Raw genomic sequence first — 20,284 nt, 5'->3', positions numbered from 1 at the left:
TTCCTTGGCGGTGGGGGTCCAGTTTCCCCACTCCCACCCGCCTTGGCGGCAGCCAGAGTGTGTGCACACAGACCGGTGTAATTGGCCCCTGATGAAAACCCTCGGTGGCCTCTTGCCCTCAGAATGTGGTCGAAGCTCAGAACTCGGTGACCAAGGCTCTCCCTCCGCGCAGCAGCAGCCACTGTAAACGGAACCTCTGCCCCCGTCCAAAATGAAACCCACTGCTTCGTTTCTGCTATTGCGGTGGGCTCTACCGGTGACGCAAGCCCTGCCATCTCGTCAGGGCCGGATCCTCTCCATCTTTGGGACGCGAGTCTCTGATGGTGGCTCCTCTCCGCTGGGTTCTTCTGTGCCCCTGCCCCGAGGCGTAACAGCGGAGGCGGCCTGCAGGTTCGTGGTCTCAGGGCGTCCGGGCTCAGGTCACGCCTGGACGTCCAGGCCTCCCCCGGCTGTCCCGCGGGGGCTCCGCGAGCCCCTGCCCCTCGGGCCCCGCCCCTGCCCGGCGTGCGCGGCCCCGCGGCTTCGGCGCGCGCTCGGCCTGCGCGCCATCTTGGCTCCAGATCGACTTGGAGGCGTGCGCAGCCCGGGCGGTGAGCGCTGGAGCTCAGCGGGGTCGGGGGTGCTGAGGTACAGGGAGGACACGGAGGCTGGCTCCCTGGTCTCTGCGGCCTGCTGGGCTTTGGGGTCCGCTCGTGGCGGTGGAGCGGGCCGAGCTGTGGGCCCCGCTCCAGGAGCAGCCCCTGCAGCCGCCCGCGTCGAGCCGGGCCTTCCGAGTTCCAGTGACCTGGGTTGGGGGCATCGACACGGAATCTCAGGGTAGTGGGTGCTCGGCCCTATTCTGAGGACCCCCGAGTTGGGGAGGGGTACAGTTCTGTTTGAAGAGCATTTGCACGAGGGCTCTTGTCTCTTGCCAGGGAGCTTGGAGTGTAGTAGGAACGTCAGCGAGCGAAGTGAGGGGCCTTGTCCCTGCCTCAGAGAGCTGTGGGTGAGGGGCGCTCGGGCTAGTTTGAAGAAGTCTAGGGCAGGGGTGTAACCGGGACACGGTGCGAGAGCACCAGGCTTGGGGGGTCCCAAACGGACCAGGTTCTGCCACTGACAAAATCCAAAGGCAGAGTGATGGCGAAACAAGAAAGGAATTTATTTCAGTGGGGTCAGCACTGAGAAGACAGCAGACTAGACTCAGAGACTGTCTTCAAAGAAAAAAAAAAAAGACTGTCTTCAAAATGCTGACTATTTTAGGTTTATTTATATAAGGAGAATGTGGGACAAAGGTAGGTGCAATGGGCAGTAAAGGGCAGGTCCATCATTGTCTTAGGTCCAATCAAGAGGGGGATCCTGCTGGCCTTAGGGCTGTCCTTATTGCTCCAGGGGTAGTTTTGGTTCCCATCGAGGGATGCTTTGTCTGCAGGGTGTTTTGCCTGAGTTAAAAGTAAGCTAGAGGAGCGCCTGGCTGGTTCAGTAGGTAGAGCATGCAACTCTTGATTTTGAGGGTTGTGACTTCGAGCCCTACATTGGGTGTAGAGCTAGCGCTTACTTAAAAAAAAATAAAAAAGATAGGCTGGAGATGCCATAGGCATCTGTGCTGAGAAGTGGGGGTGGGGGAGAGGGGGTGGAGTGTGTATGTGTGTGAGGGGTTATAGTCCTGTTCCTGGTAAATATGGGATGAGGAGCAGAACCATTTGCTGGAGAGCTGGGGCTGGGGGTGGCTTGGGGCACATTGCCCAACATTCATTTGACACTTCCCTGCAGTGGGCCGTGAAGTCCAGACACCACAGCAAGTGGGATGGAGCACTATCGGAAAGCTGGCTCTGTGGAACTCCCAGCACCTTCTCCAATGCCGCAGCTACCTCCTGATACCCTGGAGATGCGGGTCCGAGATGGCAGCAAAATCCGCAACCTTCTGGGGCTGGCACTGGGTCGATTGGAGGGTGGTAGTGCACGGCATGTGGTGTTCTCAGGTTCTGGCCGGGCCGCAGGGAAGGCGGTGAGCTGTGCTGAGATTGTCAAGCGACGTGTACCAGGCCTGCACCAGCTTACCAAGCTGCGCTTCCTGCAGACTGAAGACAGCTGGGTGCCAATCTCACCTGACACGGGCCTGGATCCCCTCACAGTGCGCCGCCATGTACCTGCAGTGTGGGTACTGCTTAGCCGGGACCCCCTAGACCCCAATGAATGTGGCTACCAGCCTCCAGGAGCACCCCCTGGCCTGGGCCCCACATCGAGCTCCAGCTGTGGCCCACGACCCCGAAGAAGGGTTCGAGACACTTGGTCCTGAAGATCTGCGGAGCAAGCTATTTTCCAGGCATGACTATCTAAGAATGGCTTTACCTTCTCTGAAGAGCCTCTTGTAACTGCTCAACATCCCCAACAAGACCTGAATCTGCACAAGCGGGGGCCTCCCTGTCGGGCTTCCCGTTCTGTCTGGTGTGTGAAAAGGGACTACTATGAAGAGTACAGGTGTGCGGTCTCAGCTGGGTTCTGGATTGCTTAAGAAGGGTTTACTTGGCATTCTACCTATTGTGCCTCTGTTCTTTATTCTGACAGAGATCCAAGGAGTGGGTTAGGAAATAAAGGTTCTGCCCATTTGTCTGATGACCATTTGCTTGACCTGCTATGTGGAGGTGGGATTAAAGTAGGGAGAGTCCCTGTACCCTCTTCCCTACCCCAAGTTCAGGGACATTTTTCTTTCTCTGCAACATTTATTACAGTTTAGTGGTTAAGGTCATGGTCTCAGGTATTGACTGCCTGGATCTGAATTCTGGTTCTGCCATTTGCTACTAAGTTACTGCTCTGGACCTTGGGCAAGTAGTGCTCTGAGCCTTAGTGTTCCCATCCATTATAACAAGATATATGTGGTGCTTACCTCATAAGGTTGTTATGAGGATTGAATATAGAAATATACACATATGACTTTTAGATACCTCTTGGGCATGTAGTACTATGTAAATGTTAATTGCTATCATTAATGACTCCACTTACAAACATGTTTTTTCTATCTTAAAAACATAGCTCATGGGACACCTGGCTGGCTCAGTTGAAATATCATGTGGCTCATGATCTCAGGGTTGTGAGTTCAAGCCCCATATTGGGTGTAGAGATTACTTAAATAAACTTTAAAAAAACAAAAAACAGCTCAATCTGATATCTCCCCTCCAGATCTCATTCTTCATTTTTAGCCGTTGCTGCTCCTTTTCTGTCTCAACTTGGCCTTAGATTCTGATTCAGGTCAGGGGTAAGGTCAGGGGCATGAGGAGAGAGGTGATGATTGGAGTGGTCACCAGGAGTCTGCAGGAACCAGAGCAGGATTGTGAGCAGTGATAGATTCAGTAAAGAGTTGAGTCAATTGGATTTCCCACTGGACTTTGATGCCTTCTCTAATGTATCCAGTAGACTGAGTGTCCAGTCACCAGGAAAGCACAGACTTGGAGCACTTCTGGGCTCATGGCATGGAGGGCCCAGTAATTTGAGAGTGTTGATGTTTGGCTGAATCTAGGTGGGAAGGGTTAGGATGTTGGGAGAAATGGAGGACTGGAGGCCTCAGTAAGGGCTTTGGGCAGAGGTGAGAGGACCATAAGGCCAGAAGGCTGTGGTCAAGCTTTGAATCCTGTGTCCTATGCTTTCCAAGGTAGGTTGCCCAGAGTGATAGGGAAGGCTGAGGGAGGGGCAAGGGATGAAGATTCAGGGGATATTAGAGCTAGGAAACGCTCTGAATAGCTGCCCAGCCAGCCCTCTCAAATACAGAGGGTCAAGGAACATCTAACACACCCCTAGAGGCTGTGGCAGACTCGTGTCTTGCTAGCAGCAACTGCCTGACTTCTCCCCATTCTGTTTGTGTCTAACTCAAGTTTTTGCTCCTTCCTAGCTTCTGCATATTGCCTTTTCTCTAAGCATCTCCACTTGTGTGTCTTCTACCATGAACAGCTGTCCGAGTGTCACTAGTCCCCAGAGCTTTAGGGCCAGGCCACTGGCCGACTGTTCATATGTGGCTCAGCATCCTATCCTGATTCAGCGTGCAATGGCCATGGTGGGATGATCACTTGGAATAAGCACGTTGACTGGTCCTGAACAAATGATTCAGTTAGGTGGTATCACAAGGTCTGGAAGTCCTAGGAGGGGCTCCCATTTGGGCAGCTTGTTAAGGCACCACCTGGGAACTCCAGGATGATGGGAGGGGTTGTGTGAGGGAAACTGAGCTAGGGTCAAGTCTCTTGGGGGGAACAGCATCTGCAGTTCGGAGAATCAGTAAATAGGCCACAAGCTAAGAGAGGGATGACTAGTGATTCTGGGGAACTTTCCCTCCTGGGTCTCTACAGGGCCCAGTTGGAGCCTAGAGAAAGAATTTTAGGGAGGGAACCAGAGAGAAGATAGGCCTTTAGAGTCAGAAAGCTTGACTCAACTTAGAAGGGAGCATAAGAGTTGTGTACAATTGCTGATTCACTTTCTTCCCACTTCTTTATCCACTCCAGTGTGGCTTCTGCCCCGATAATTTCTTAGAAAAGATTATACCGTGGTATGAGGTAAGGAAGTAGAGACAAAGAAGTGGGATTGTGAATGGGAGGACACAGGTATTAAATAGTTATAGAGGAATGTGGGATACAGAGAGTTTTTTCTTCATTTTAATGATTTAGAGAGTTGAGCACATTTGTAGGCTAATGGAAGAAGCTAGCAGAGAAAGAGATTAAAGATGCAAGATACTGTGGATAACTCAGAACAAGACTCTAAAGGGTAAAAGGGAACAGGACCCAGAAGCATGGAGGTGTGGGCCTCCCAAGGGGGACCAGAGAGAGGACTCCCTATAAGTTCCCAGGAAAAGAGTTGTAGATGGGTGTGCATGTAGATGGCTGTGGAGATGAAGGTGGGACATAAGGGAGTTTAGGTTTCCATCTCCCCTTGAAGCAGGAATCCAGCTCTGCTTCTGAGACTGAAATCAGCAGGCTGGTGGGAAGGCAGTATGAGATAATTGTGGCAGGAGACCTAACCAGAGGGGTACAGGAGGATGAACAGGCCCATACTGTTCCAGCCCATACCAGCTGAGGCTGGTAACAATGAATTTGTAGTGTTTTCAGAGTGAGCTTCAGCAGCACCCATAGGACAGGTGAGGACTCAGAGAAATCACTGTTCCATTCTTCCAGACTGAGGTTAAGACTGGCAGAAATGATGGAAGAAGAATGAGACTAGCAAGGTGTAGTGAAGGATCGAGGAATCCAAAGTGGGTCAGGAGAGAAGTGAAGATAGAAAAGGGTGGAGGAAAAAAAAAAAAAAAAAGAAAAGGGTGGAGGTCACTGTCCTGGAGATCCACATGGAAATGTCGGGTGGGGTGGGAGGAAATGGAGTAGTTGAGAAAACTAGGACAGGGCACTGCTGCTATACCCATATGTAGGGCTATCATACCAAAGTATCACAGACTGTGTGGCCTAGAACAACAGAAATTTACTGCTTGACAGTGTTGCAGACTAGAAATCTGAAGTCAAGGTGTCAGCAGGGCCATTTTCCTTCTGAAACCTATAGTATAAGAGAATCTTTCCTTGACTCATTCTAATCTCTTTTGCCATCAGTCGTTAGCCTTCTTGGCTTTTAGATATATCATTCTAGTCATTCATCTTCACATTTTCTTCCCTTGTGTCTGTTTCTATGTCCAATTTTCTCCTTTTTATAAGGAAACCAGTCATATTGGATTAGGGCCCACCCTAATAGCCTCATTTTATCTTGATTACCTCTGTAAAGATCTTATTTACAAATAAAGTCATACCCTTAGAATATTTTCAGGTATTGGGGTTAGGACTTAAACATATCCTTTATGGAAGAACATAATTCAACAGTAGTTGAAGGATGAGATGGAAGAGTCAGTGGATTTGAGAGTTTTAGGACCTGACTGTTCTTGATTGTGGGCATGAGTGTGGATAGCTGGGTGGCCTGGAGGGAAGGTCACTGAAGATGAAGTTAAGAGGCTGGGGTGCGTGACAGTGTGTGTGTGTCGGGGGCAGGAGTTGGGCACCTGGAGTCATCCAGGATGGAATGTGCAGAGTATTCTCACTGCCTGTTTTAGAGGCAGCATGTAGGTGATTTTGTTAGCTTTGACATGGGGACTGAACACAATGTGCCTGGAGGAGTTAAATACCTGCCTTGTGCAAGCAGGTACCAAGTCCTGCCAATTTTGCTTCCTAAATGTGTCTCTGCTCCTACAGTTTCTGTTGTTTTGTGCTCCTCATTATCTTGGGGCATCCTCCTTACTGGTTTCCCTGCTTCACTCCCTTTTGAGCTCTCCTTCAAACCAAGTTCCCTTTGTTTAGAATGCTCTTCTGCCGGGTACCTGCATGACTGTCTCCCTTCCTCCTTCAAGCCTTCGTTCAAATGTCATCTCAGCAAAGGTCTTTTCTGACCAACCCATTTAAGATTACATTAGTCAACATTGCTTGGCACATCACAGGTGCTTGATAAATATTTAATGTAAGAATGAATGAATGTTGAGCCTCCAAGTACATGGCTATACCCAAATCTGTCATTCTTCTTCAACCTCCCCATGTCCAAATTAGAGGACAAAAATCCAAATTCATTCACCGGATGGTCTTAAAGGACCCCTTTGCTTGATCACTGCCATGGCTCAGTCCATCTTTGGCCCAACTCCTTTGGATCTGGGCTCTGGCCACACTAAATGCTTTACTCTTCCCAGGTGCCATGAGATTTTCTGCCTCAGGCTTTGCTCTTGCCATTCTGTCTGCTTGGAACTCATCAAGAGTGTTCAAAGGACACTAGTAGTGGACTCTGGGTACTCCTTCCTAAGGACCCACCTCCTCACCACTCCCCCCCCCCGCCCCCCCCGGCCCCCTCTTACAGTTTGGGACCTGGCTTGATTCTGTAGGGTACCTCCAGCGCTGACTTTGGTCCTTGCACCAGGAGGCAATGCTTGGCTGCACTTCTGAACATGGCCACAAGGTGGCAGCATTTACAAAGGGATGGCCCATCCCTTTGCAGAGTTTGTGCAAAGATTCCCAGGAGCCTTAAGACAAAAAGGATAATCTAGGCTTGAAACTTGGCCTTCAGTAGCCACAAAGATCTCTCATTTGTTCAACAAACAGCTAATGATTACCCGTAATATGACAAATTTAGTCACTGGCTTCAGAACCTCCAGTCCCACTAGAGCTATAGCCACATACATAGGTTGTTTCACTATTGGTACATATAGAGAGATTAGGGAAGTTCATTAGACTTTAAGCGTTCAGAACCCCTCATCCAGTCTTTAGGGACAGACAAAGCTTCAAAGAAGAGATGATGCCTGTGTAGAATCTCAAAAAAGCGCCAGTAGTAAAAAGTGAAAAGGACACTCTGGGTAAAGAGCAGGCATGAGCTAACATATAGAGGTGAGAAGAGCACAGAGATCATCACTGGAGCAAGAAGTTCAAGGCAGGGAGTGTGAGGAGTGAAGCTCGGGGTGGGGGAGGGGAGGTGGTGGAGGCAGATAGGAAGCTCCTGAGTGCTAGGCCAAGGAGCTTGGACTTTTTCTTGAGGGTGATGGGGAACCCTGGGTGGTGCAGCGGTTTAGCGCCTGCCTTTGGCCCAGGGCGCGATCCTGGAGACCCGGGATCGAATCCCACATCGGGCTCCCGGTGCATGGAGCCTGCTTCTCCCTCTGCCTGTGTCTCTGCCTCTCTCTCTCTCTCTCTGTGTGACTATCATAAATAAATAAAAATTTAAAAAAAAATTGAGGGTGATGGAGAGTCACTGAAGGCTTTAAGGAGGAAATGATGTGGGACACCTGGGTGGCTCAACAGTTGAGCGTCTGCCTTTGCCCAGGGTGTGATCCTGGAGTCCCATCCCACGTGGAGCTCCCTGCAGGGAGCCTGCTTCTCTCTCTGCCTGTGTCTTTGCCACTCTCTCTATGTGTCTCTCATGAATAAATAAATAAAATCTTAAAAAGAAAAAAAGAGGAAATGATGTGGCATATCAGAGAGAACTCTGGCTGCTACAGTGTGGCAAATGGATTGGGGCACCGGGCAGGAAGGGCAGTGGGGAGGTTTCTAAAGGGACCAAGGGGAGATGGTGAATACAAAATTATGGCTGGAGCAGGCCTTAGAGAAGTGCCTCCCAGCCCACAAGGGCTTTCAAAGCCTGGCACTTTGAAAGAGTTCTTGGCCCAAGTACCCTCTTCACTACCACTTAAGCCACCTCAGCCCTTCTGTTTCTGAGGTTCCTTTTGGCTCTATCTTAGCTCCCCTGGTTATTCTAGTTGGAACTAGGATCTTTATCAGTTTCCATGTGAGGTCCACAGTGTCCTACATCCCATTCTTTTGGTAGATCTGTCAGCCTTCTGCTCACACCACATCCCTTCCCTCAGGGTGATCCTTTTATGCACCTCCTTCTCTGACAAACAACAGACAGAAGTGTGACTGAGGGGCCTCCTCCACCAGGGCTGTCACTCCTGCCATGCCCCCACCCTCAACCAGAGTTCATATGAACACATGAGTGCGTGTGCATGTATGTGTATATACGCATGCATGTGTACCATTGATAGGACTGATGCTGAGGGGAGGGCATCTCTGGCAGGCAGAGGGGCATCACCTGAGGAAAGATCTGAAGATAGGAAAGTATGAGGCAGTGTTTGGGGAATGGGGGTATGTTAGCAGGGTCTGGTTAACCTTTCGAGGTTGGGCCTGGAGCCATGACCATGTACTGCAAGCAGGGGGCACCACAGCCAGGTTTTGAGCTAGGATTGGGAGAGTCACCTTCATTCATAGTCTCATGAATATGCACAGAACCTGTTGAATTATGCAGACTGAAAGGATGTAAATGTATATGCAAATTTGGCACTGCCCTCCCTGTTGCTATGGAAACCAAAGAATAGCAAAGGGGGGCCCAAACCCTGGGGAGACCAGGCTGGAGAGACTGGAGGCCAGGAGGCTCTCCTCTGTCGCCTGCTTTTTCCCTTTCCTGCTATTTTGATCATTTTATTTGCCTCACTCTTTGTCTCCTTGCTCTCTCTCCATCTCTCTGCCCCTCTTGATCTTTCTGTCTCCAGCTCTCTCTTTCTCTTTCCTGTTTCTTTGTTTCTGTCTCTGAGTTCCTGTTCATCCCTGTCCATATATCTTTGACTCCATGTCACTGTGGCTCTATGATGCTGAGACAACATTTCTCTGTGACTTCATGTCTTCCCGTCTCTTGGTCCCGGTCTTAAACTGTAAGGCTCTCCCCCTCCTTCTGTATCTCCCTGTCCCCATGTCTGACTCACATCTTTTTCCTCTGCATCTCTATTTTTGCGTCTGACTCTAATTGTGTCTATTTCTTGGCCTCTCTTCCAGGTTCTCTCTCCTCTCTTTGATTCTGTCTCTCTGAACTTCTTATTCTAACGCTTGTCTCTGTCTGATGGGAAGGAAAGAAAGCTGCACACCTGTCCTTACCTGATGGCCGAGCTGCCTGCATGTTCAAAGATTCCTGGGTGCTCTTCCCACTTAAAATCCAGTTTCAGGTCTGCCCCCTGCCAGTGTTGGCATAGGATCCCTATGACAGGCCCATGCTGGCTGCCAGTACACTAGGGCTCCTGTTCCAGCCTCTGCCTACCGCGTGACCCTGCCTAGTGTTTCTCTCTCCGGATCTGTAGTCCCATCTCTCTCCGTGAATCTGGTGGGCATCCTGAGGCAATGATGTGCAGAGAATAGGGAACTGAGAGGTAAGTCTTAGAGGTTCATACATACATCTGGCCCTCTGCCTAAGGGCTGACGTGAGGTGTCTGGCTGGGGCCCAGGTATGGGGGTGTCTGGGGCTAGTTGAAACCAATCCTGGCCCCAGAAAAGACTCCTTGCTGAGCCACAAAATCAGAACCTATGCACAGTCTATCCATGCTTCTGTGTGTTGCAGCCTTAACCATCCAATTACCTGTTCAGGGTCTTTTGCCCCTCTGTCATTGGGTTTATATTTATAGAGCACCTGTTCTACACCATGCCTCTGCCTTCACAAATCCAGTGATACAGAAAGGACATCTGGACTTTCTGCATCTTCCCCACCCCTCCCAAGAAGGGACTCTCTGGTCCAGGTGGAAGAACACAGATTCTTCAACCACTGTAGATTCCTATCCCTGGTAGGCTCACTTGGGGGTGTAAAGCATATGCAGCTGCAAAGTCATTGATCAAGGCTAGGAGAAACAGCCACAGAGATACATAAGAGATAAGAGCCACAGAGATAAAGAGATCAGAGATCAAGGCTAGGAGAAACAGCCACAGAGTAGAGAGATAAGAGACTGGATCTGTGGAGGCAACTTGTCTCCATATAGGGTTTGGAATGGGGTGTGGGAAAGTAGGCAGAACTCAGGGTGAGAGGGTGGTCCAGAATAGTTTCAGGGCAGGTAAGCCACCCTATGTAGAGATGGAAGTCTTCCCCCCTTCTGTCCTGAGCTCTGGGCGGGTTGCCTTACCTCCAGGCAGGCACTAGACATGGGGGATCTGGCCTGGGCCCAGGTGTGGGGGCAGTCAGAGAAGTCAGGGCAAGTCCCCCTTCCTCCAAGAGACTGCCAAGCTGAGCCCCCAGCTCTCCTGTCTCGCCAGAAAGGACACAGACATAATCACTCTTCCCTCCATCTGTGATTCACCCATGTTCAGGCCCAGGCGTGATCCTGCTGTCAGGAATTCCATGTTTGAATTAAAAACCTCCCTGGAGGGGCACCTGGGTGGCTCAGTGGTTGAGTGTCTGCCTTCGGCTCAGGCTCAGGTCTTGATCCCAGAGTCCTGGGATGGAGTCCCACATCAGGCTCCCCAGAGGGGAGCCTCTCTGTGTCTCTCATGAACAAATAAAATCTTAAAAAAAAAAAGAACCAAAAAAAAAAAAAAAAAAAAAAAAAAGAACCTCTCTGGACACCCCACCCTACCTCACCTGGCCCAGTTGCCCAGTTGTGCCAATGGGGATTGGAGCAGGATCAAACAGGGCTGTCTGGGGGGTTCTCGTAAAGCCACACACGGGGAGAGAAAGGGGGGTAAGGGGAAAGAAGGAGAGTGAGAAAGATGGAGAGACAGAGGATGATGGATGTAGAGGGAGGTGTTGGAAGACCATGAAAGTCAGAGGAGACCTAAAGACATTGATGGGGAGAAAGCCAAAGCCAGCAGATGAAGGGGGCAGTGGTGCCCACCAGGCTAGTGCTGAACACTTGACTGGATCTCATTTAACTGAATGTTAACAATAGTCCTAGGAAGTAGGCACTATTCTATTATGATCCCATTTTACTACTGAGGTAATTGAAGCACAGAGGCATGAAGTCATTTCCCTGAAGTCACAAAGCCAGTAAATGGTGGAGTAGGTATTTGAACCCTTCGGTCTCACTGAAGAGCCAAGAAAAGAGACAGACATAGTGACAGAGGTGGGGACAACATTCCCACACCAGCACTCATGGGAAATCTGGAAATCTGGGAATCCTGGAATCGTCAGGCAGCTGTGCAGCGGAGGGCCTTCCCAGAGGCCAACAAATAGGCAGCTTCCTATCCTTTGTATCAGAGACAAGGACTGTGACAAAGAGAGACATTAGAGCAGGGAGAGAGATGGAAAGGGCCACATTCTAGGCCACAGAATTCCTTGGAGGCCTTCTTCCTTCCTTCAAGATGTGCAGCCAGTCTGCCCCTGATCCAGATTTGGCCCAGCCAATACCACCTGGCTTTGGTGGGGCCCCATCTTTGAGATTCATTCTTTCTTCCCCACAAATTGACTGAGCACCTACTAGTAAAGAGGCACTCCTGCTCCACATCTCCTACCTCTTTCTCTTTCACTATTGAGAAATCCTTCCCATTGTGTAATTTCAATCCCTTAAAGTAGGTGCTGCAATAAGGGATCCAGATTAGAATTTGGTAACACTTCAATATGGAGGCTTAGGCTAGCCGAGCACAGAGAAGAGGTCTCTGAGGGCTGGCTTTGGGTGCCTTCTGGTTGGAGGCCCCGTCTAGTTGGTTTTGGGAAGAGGGTCATGGCCCAGCTGGTGGGGCCCTGAGAGCTGAGCTGTCAGCAGCAGGGAGGATAGGGTTGAGAAGAAAACCAGGAACTATCCTGAGGGAGCCGGGGAGTTGGCGTTATGGTTTCTAATGTCTTAACCCTGGTTTCAATTACCCCCAGGGTCCCCAGAGTTCCCTGGCTGTTGAGGGCTCCCAAGCTCGAGGAATGCTCAGGACCCTCCTGGGAATGCCAGAAACTAGAGACTCAGGGATAGGAGTCTGGGGGCAAGGGAGCTTTTCCATCCTCTTCTTCCCAGTGTCTGGCTGAGAAAGCCCCCCAGCCCAAGCAGGGCTCAGGGGACAGCAGGGAGGCTGGGGAAGGAGGGGCCTTGACTCTGCTCACAGGCTTCTGTGGAGGGTCCACCTCAGCCAGCTCCTAACACCAGCTTTGTCCCATTGGCCTCAGCCCAATCCTGGCTGCTAAAGCCTAGAGCTCTTTCTTGGCCTCACCAGGCTCCTTTTTGGTCTTGTGACAATGCTGACTCCTGGCTTTCCTTATGTGTCTGGGGCAACCACACCTTCCTTCCCTGCCCTCTGTGTTCTGTTTGTTTGTTTTGTTTTTTTACAGATTTTATTAATTTTTTTATTTGAGGGAGAGTGAGGGAGCATGCACATGTGTGTATGTACCACACTAGATCACAAGGAGAGGGAGGGGCAGAGGGAGATGTGGGACTCACTCTCAGGTCCTGAGATATGACCCAAGATGAATTTAAGAGTCAGAGGCTCAACTGACTGAGCCACTCAGGCACCCCATCCTCTCTGGTTTTCAGTCATGGTTCCTAGGGCTTTGCCTCAATCCTCTCCTCTCCTCCCACTCCCTCTCATCATTTTCTCTCCCTGCTCAGTGATCTCTCTTGTTATCTCCTAGCTCACTCAGAGTGCCCAGATCAGTCTGAGATTTTGATGAATACCCACAACCAGTAAGAACCAGTTACAGGGGGCACTGGGAGCTGCTGACCAGGGACTCTGCACTTCCAGCCAGGCAGCCCTCTCTCACCTTCTGTGTTCTTCCCATCCTTGTCCTTGCTGGCTGTCATCCCACAGCCCCTTCAATTGGACATGTCAAGCCCCAACTCCCTCTAGCTCAGTGAATGGCACCATCATCTCCCAGTCACTCATGCCAAAAACCTGGGAGTTATCTGCGCTTTTGTACACAATGTTCCCTCTGGACCTGGCACACAGTAGGTGCTAATAAATGCCTGTTGAACTGAACTTAATTCAATTTTCTCTCTTGGACTCCCATCTGCTCCTGTCTCTTTCCCTAGGACTTGGTGTCTTTGGCATTCAGTCTTCAAATCTCTAATTTTTCTCTGTCTTCAGAATCACTACAATTGAGTTTTTGAGGGAGAAGTTGGGGTCTCTTTTCTTCCCTCTGCCCCCACCCCAGGGAATCACAGGCTGGCTGGATATGGAGCTAAGGGAGGAAGCCAATCTTGGGGCCATGTGGCCCTCAGTCCTTTTTGGAAATCTCAGCCCCATTATTAGGGAGGCAGCCCTACAGCAGCAGGGATCAAAGCCAGACTCTGGGCGGTCACTGGAAAGAGACAATCCTTTGAAGACATGCCTCCTCCATGAAGAATTGGGGGAGAAAGAGGTCAAGACCCACTGAAGTGGGAGGAAGGGTAGGCGAGACTTTGTGCTTTTGAGCAGGGAATTAGTTTCATGCAAATTTTTACAAGATGAAAAACTGAGTCTGTGATTTTGCAAGTCTGTGCCTCTGTTCCAGCCTTCAAACACACTTAGTGTCCTAATTCTTAGGTTCTCTGTCCTCTCTTGTCCCTCTCCCCACCCCTCATCCCCTCCGGTTCTTCTTCACTCTGCCTGACCATCTGCTGCATTTTCCAAACTTGTCCCAGACGCCAGGATTACTGGGGGAGGGTCCTTGGAAGAGCAGACCCCTGGAATAAGTGTCCAGAGGTCTGTTCTCTGTATATAGGGTAGCACAGAGCTTCCTCTGTCAGGGAGCAGATGGAGATGAATCTGAGTGCCCACTATCCCTCTCCCAAAGCCCTGTTCTCTCTTCAGCCCCATGGCCCTGCCCCAGGCCAGGCTGGAGGTCTCCCTCCTAGGATAAATGCAAACACCTCTTCCCTGACTGCCCCACCTTCAGCCTTAACGTTGATCACTATCCTATATGGCAGCAGCCTCAGTGATCTAAAACACAGATCTGGTTATGTTCTTCACATATTCTCTGCCTTTCCAGGCCTGCGTGGCCTTGGCACTAAAGGCACTTCAGGATGTGGTTTCTGAGCCACTCAGGCTATCTCAGTCTGCCTTCTGGGTCTCTGCTTAATCCCTTACTATGTGCCAACCCCTCTTTCCCATCCCTTGAGGCTGTAACGCATTCAGGCAGTTTTCCCTCTCCTGTGCCGTGGGACTTCACTCCTCAGGTCAATGTTGTCCTGCTTGCTTACATCATTCATTCATTCACTCAATATTTATTTAAATCTCATTCAATGTTAGGAGCACCTGTTCTATGCCCGGCCCTGCTCTAGCTATCACAGGGCTGCCCTCATGGAGCTCACAAGTAACTAGGTAGTTAAACATCGCACAATTTACTAGAAGGAAAAAGACTATGGCACTAAGGGAGAAGACAAAGGGGCTTAGGCTAGGCTTCTTTTAGGTGACATTTAGGCTGTCACCTCTCACCTAAGGGGGCTATGGAGTCAGACACAGCATTCTCACATGGACAAACTGTATAGTTACCAATTTTGTTTAGGTAAGTCTTCCTTGACTAGAATGGGAGTTCCATGAGGGCAGGGGATTTTTTTTTGGGGGGGGGGGCAGGGGATTTTTAAACTTTTTTTTTTTTAGACAAAACGTAAACAGTAAAGTACACAAAGGGTACAAAGCTGTACCCTTAAGGGTACAGCTCAAATTTTGACATACATGACTAAACTCTTAGAACTGCCACTCCAACAAAGGTTAAGTGCAGTTGCAGCTTCTATTATTGTAAATGAATTTGCCTATTCTCAAGCTTTATCTTAATGAAATCATTCAATATATACCCTTTTGTGTCTGGTTCTTATTTTTTTCTTTGCTTAACATTTTGTCTATGAGCTCTATCCATTTTTTTTTTAAAGATTTTATTTATTTATTCATGATAGTCACACAGAGAGAGACAGAGAGGCAGAGACACAGGCAGAGGGAGAAGAAGGCTCCATGCACCAGGAGCCCGACGTGGGATTCGATCCCGGGTCTCCAGGATCACTCCCCGGGCCAAAGGCAGGCGCCAAACCGCTGCGCCACCCAGGGATCCCAGCTCTATCCATTTTTTGTCGCATGTAGCTACAGTTGGTTCTTTTGTATTGCTGTAACTACATAATCTATTTATCCATTTGGGTTGTTTCTAGTTTGAGACTATTATGAATAAAACTGCTATGAATGTTCATTGTGAGGTAATAGGGCATATATATGTTCAGCTGAGTAGATCCTGCCAAATCATGTTTCAAAGTCATTGTACTAACTTAGACACATGTCCGCAGTGTGTGGAGTTCTAGTTCCTCCGTATGCTTGAGAGAGCAGGGATTTTTGTTTGTTTGGCTCACTGCCCTATTCTCTCACTTAGATCAATGCCTGGCATATAGTAGATGCTCAATATATACTTATTAGCTGCCTTATGAATGGGAGGCCATCAGCATTCCTGGGGTCCTATTTTGGTCCTGGTACTAATTTGCTGTGCTACTTGGTCAGGTGACTGCCCCTCTCTGAGTTGTTTCCCTGTCTGTAGCATAAGGGAACTGACAGTAGGAGCATTACCTTTCAGTGCTGTCTAGGCACTGTGAGAGCTGGACACCTGTTCATTCATTCACTCCACTTGTATCAGTTAAGGTCCTACTGTGTACCAGGATGGCGAGGGTGTGATTTGTGACGTACCACTAACAGCCTCTTTCAGGTCAGCCAAGACCAAGGGTCACTGCCCATCTTGTCCCCAACTCATTCTTCTGGAAGTTGTACCTCCTCCCTCTGTCCAGCCCTGACCCCAGGGGGAGAGGGTCTGGACTGAGCCTGTGAATGGAAAATGTGATTAATAATCAAAAAAACATCCAAGAGGAAGAGACCAGGAAAACAACTTGGGGAAAGCTCCTCGCCCAGGGGAGGGGGGCCATATCCTGGGCCTTGGGACAGCTCCGGCTGCCCTCCCGCCGCCCTTTCTGGGAAGCTGCCACAGGAGTGGGTAATTTTAGCCAAAAGCAAAAAAAAAAAAAAAAAAAAAAAAAAAAAGCTACTCTAATTATTTATTAAAAAAGATGTCCCCCCAATGTAAATTGTGCTACCCCTGGAGGCTTCCCCCTGTTACTCCGCTCCTAGTGGTCCCCTCTTCTTGGTCAGGCTGGGGGGCCCTAGAGACACTGGGTTGGGGGCAGAGGGGGAATTTCAACATGAAATGTTTTGTTCATTAGCAGAGAACATAGGGGGAAATTCCCTTTCTGCCTCTGCTTGGGCAGCCCAGCCGAATACGCAAAAGCTATTTTGAAAAATAGAGTCTAGGCTGCAGAGTGGGGTAGGGGTTATATGCGGGGGTGGGGTGGGGGGGTAGTTGGACACAGATGTGTTCTTCCCTCCTCTTAGACTCCGGACTTTCAGGGGTTTCCTGAGCCTTAATCCTTCCTCCTTTCAGGGATTTCATTCTCAATGGCTCAGGTTGCTTTCAAACTTCCTTCTTAGCAAAACAGGAGGAACTGGGGTTAGACTGGCGTTAGAACTTCCAACTAAGGAGGAAGGAAGGATATCAGAGAGGGAGGCGAGGCTTTGAGCCTATCCAAAAAATTTAGAATTCTAGTTGGATATGTTGGGATCAATAGGCAGCAAATCTGAGGGGGGCCTGGAGCAGGAATGAAAGCACCCCTTTCTATCAGCATGGCTTTAGAGGGCCCCAGTGAGCAGGGAAGTGTAGATAGATCCAGAGAATTGAGAGCAATTAATTCCAGGCTGAATACTTAGGTTTCCCCATCATAGTTTCAGCTCTCTCCTATTCTCTACCTTTAGGGAATCTTTGCCCTTTTCTGGTGCCAAGGTTGGAAGGGTCAGGGCACACTTAGGCAGTGGTCCAAATAACAGGATTCCAGAAGGGGCTCTGCAGCACAGGGTGTGTTGTAAGTGGGTCTAGGTGCTGTCCCAGGATAGGGGTAGGTCCTCCCTGAGGGGCCGGGCTGGACCCTGAATGTGTGTGTGGGTGCTCAAGGGGCCCCCCTCCCTGGCTCGGCCCGGGGCTGTGTCGGGATCGGGTTTCTCGGCGCCTGGAGCCTCCGCGAGGCCGAGCTGTTCCCGGTCCCCGGCCAAGCCGCCCCGGGCGCTGGCACAGTGAGAGGAAGCAGGGGGGGCGCAGTGAGGGGGAGTGAGAGGGGGAGGCTATGAGAGCTTTTACGTAACTGCCTCCCAGAGCCGGCCCCTACCGCCAAACCCCAGTGTGGGACTTTGTGTGATTGAGAGTGCGTGTGCCTATGCGTGTGTGCCTATGTGACACGTGGTATGACTGAGTACATGGCTGTGTGTGTGTGGCTGTATCTATGTGTGAGGATGGCGTACAAGTGTGTGATTCAGAGAGTCCTGCCCTTCTAGGACCTCTAGCTGCCAGTTGCAGAGGACCCTGACTACCAATGTACTGTAGTGAGGCTGAATATAAACATTTGACTCTTTGAGACTGAGTATGTGACTTTACATGATGGTGTGTTTGGCATTGGTAGGCAAGATAGAGATTTTCTTTGTATTTGTAACTTTGGATAGTCAGGTGTGTGACCCACAGTGGAAAATTCTGATGGTATGGCAGGTTAGAAGAGCATCATGTCCCAAAGGAGCTCTAGAAAAGGTAGGCCACAGGAGGTGGGATGGAAGCTCTCCTTCCCTGAGGGCATATCAGTAGGAATGGGGAAGGAAACTTGCTACCTAGCCTTGGGATGGCAAAGCTGATTCCTGGGAGTGGAGGGGCACAACGGGGTCCAAGGTTAGGTCATGTGTCATGGTGAAGGGTGAAGCCAAAAGTCCTGCCATAGAGCCTTCTTTCAGGTGTACTCCTCAAGAAGGTGTAATACTCCAAGTTGAGAACTTCTTCCCTCAATTTCCCAAGGTTTTCCAGGGTTATCAAATCTGGAATCTACATTACTTGCAGGGGGCTAGGGCTCCCGACTAAGGGAGTTTTTTCCTGCTGTCCCTCGTGGGAGAGGCAGGTGTTGAAGAAGGGTGAAGATGGGGTGGAACAAGGGGAATGGTGTCAGTGAAGTGGGGTTTAGCTTAAGGATAAAGGCACCATGATGGAGAAGGGGGCTGGTGCAGAGCTAGGGCAGCTGGGGATAGGGGTGCCTAATGAAGCCTGAGAAGAGGGCACCTGGCTGGCTCAGTCCCTACAGCATGCTACTCTTGATCTTGGGGTTGTGAGTTCCAGCACCACCTTGGGTCTAGTAGAGATTACTTGAAAAAAATAAATCTTTTAAAAATATAATAAAATTAAAATTTAAAAAGCCTGAAAGGAGATAGGGCCAGATCCCGCAAGGGCTTTTACACCCCACCTAAGAAGCCTGGCTTTGCCCTCACGGCCCTGGGGTATGGGAGGGTTCAACACAGAGACTTAGGAAGCTCACAAGCTCCTGGGCAGATAAGGCATTGAAGGCAGCAGAAGCAGAAACCCACGAAAAATCCGTTGCCCCAGCCCAGGTGGGAACAGAATCGGTTGGGAGGGCGGCGGAAGGGCGGGGGCCGCACCCACAGGTCCTTCCGCGGTTGGGCGCTGCCGCTGAAACCGAGACGCAGCCTTAGGGGTACGCGCCTCCCGCACTGCCCGCCAGGTGTCGCTGCGGCACCGGGGAAGCGGGCGCGGCCGCTGGGTGCAGCGCCTGGAAGTTGCTGAGGATCAACGGACGCCGGGATCCGGTCCGACGTGCGCCTCTCGTCCTCGCTAATCCTCTGACACACCGACATGTCCGGCTCCCGGCTCCCGGATGCCCCGGGCAGAACCTGTCCCGGCACCCGCAGATATCGGCACTGCTGGCTGCAGCCCCCGAGTCCCCAGGTGGAGAGGGGACGTTGTCCCGGGCGGAACTCCCCACTGCTCTCAACCTGGCAGAAGGAGGCAGTGTCCGGGAACACGGGAGGATCCCGAGGTCAAGTCAGCCCACCCATGACCCGCGGGTCTCACGAGGAGCGGGGGCCGCCTGAGCACCCAACTGCATCCAGGCCTAGTTTCTGCTCAGGATGAGGAGCAATTCCTGACCCCTCCTGCCCTCCCCTAATTTCGTCGCGTGGCCCCCGCTCTTTCCCAGGGTCCACCTTCCTGTCCTCGTCCGTGGCTCGGGAGTCTGGAGGCTTCGGGCCCGAGAGGCCGGACAGGGGACGCATACTTGGGGTGGGGATGCACAGGCTCTCAGCCTGGCGCCACTATTTAACTGTGTCTTTAAGCCCCTGCCAGCCCTCTCTGAGCCTCAGCCCGGGCTGACCCCTGCCGGTTGCACTGAGGGGATTTTGAAGCCGTGGAAGTGAAAGTGAACAGTCCCGGCAGTGGCGGGAAGAAGGTTTTTCCTCTGCAATTGGAGTCCCTAAGGCACTTCTTGGGAAAGGGCCCGGGCGCTCTGGGCAGCCTACTGGGGAAGGGTGTGAGGAAACCTAGATAGTTCCTCCCCCCCCTCTCCCCGCCCCCAGCCCTGGACCGGCTCCCAGGAGGGGCAAGGCGCAGGGATTATGGGTCAAAGGTCAGGTGAAAAATCCATGGGGTGGAGATGGGGGTGGGCCACTCGTTCTCCGCTTCTGGCATTAACCTTTCTGTTGCGCTCTCGCGTGGCTTCAGAAATCGGTCGGGTTGTCTAACCTTAATCCCCCATGCTGTAGTCAGACGGGAGGCCCCGGGGCAAGTGAAGTGAGCACACTGGCCCCTCCGAGGCCCAGGCTGCGACACGAACACTCGAGGGGTGGACCTCCAGCGCCAGACTCGCGCGTGCCCGGCATTCTGGAACTGCCCATCCAGGCGTAGAGGATGCACCGTCCCTACCCTGTTCATCCCAGCGGAGGTTTCTCCCTAGGCCATGGGCCCCGCGGGGCGAGGAAGCAGAGGGTAGATGTGGTGGTGTCACCCAAGACTTGGTGGGAGACGAATGCCTGGGCTCCCGGCCTGGTCCATCCTGGTCAGGAGAGCGCAAAGCCCCCTTTCCCTCCAAGCGGGGAGTGTATGTGTTCGTGACTGGGAGGGTAGTCATTGCCGGGAGCAGCAGGAATAGGAGAGGGGCGGAGACGCCTGGCCTCCTGTACCCAAAATGGGGCCTGGGGGCTCTGGCTCGCGCTCCTCTCCCAGAGATGCCGGTGGGAGGACCCAGAGAATTGGCCCGGGGTGTGCCAGG

The 20,284-nt window shown here is 51.2% G+C and overlaps 1 protein-coding gene and 1 long non-coding RNA gene across 7 annotated transcripts; one reads left to right on the top strand and one right to left on the bottom strand.

Annotated features, from left to right (window-relative positions):
* The first annotated feature begins 232 nt into the window (after window positions 1-232).
* Window positions 233-2,595, top strand: RPP25L (ribonuclease P/MRP subunit p25 like). Of its 4 annotated transcripts, none has more exons than XM_072841756.1 (2): window positions 233-390; window positions 1,750-2,595. In XM_072841756.1, exon 2 carries the CDS (start codon window positions 1,784-1,786, stop codon window positions 2,273-2,275), a length of 492 nt encoding a protein of 163 aa, XP_072697857.1. In that variant the 5' UTR covers window positions 233-390; window positions 1,750-1,783; the 3' UTR covers window positions 2,276-2,595. The 4 variants fall into 4 exon arrangements, with proteins under 4 accessions (XP_072697857.1, XP_072697854.1, XP_072697855.1 ...); XM_072841753.1 differs by lacking the exon at window positions 233-390 and adding an exon at window positions 484-590; XM_072841754.1 differs by lacking the exon at window positions 233-390 and adding an exon at window positions 516-627.
* On the bottom strand, window positions 1,115-19,891 carry LOC140641615 (uncharacterized). 3 transcript variants are annotated; one of them, XR_012038196.1, is made up of 4 exons: window positions 19,759-19,891; window positions 15,720-15,968; window positions 6,833-6,997; window positions 1,115-2,057 (listed from the first exon to the last, which is right to left on the bottom strand). It is a non-coding gene; the product is annotated as an uncharacterized lncRNA (long non-coding RNA). The 3 variants fall into 3 exon arrangements; XR_012038194.1 differs by having other exon boundaries at window positions 15,837-15,968; XR_012038195.1 differs by having other exon boundaries at window positions 15,837-15,968; window positions 19,709-19,858.
* Window positions 19,892-20,284: the final 393 nt, after the last annotated feature.

This window comes from Canis lupus, chromosome 10 (assembly GCF_048164855.1).
Source record: "Canis lupus baileyi chromosome 10, mCanLup2.hap1, whole genome shotgun sequence".
NCBI classification, from domain to species: Eukaryota; Metazoa; Chordata; class Mammalia; order Carnivora; family Canidae; genus Canis; species Canis lupus.
This window is presented reverse-complemented; position numbering and strand designations above follow the sequence as displayed.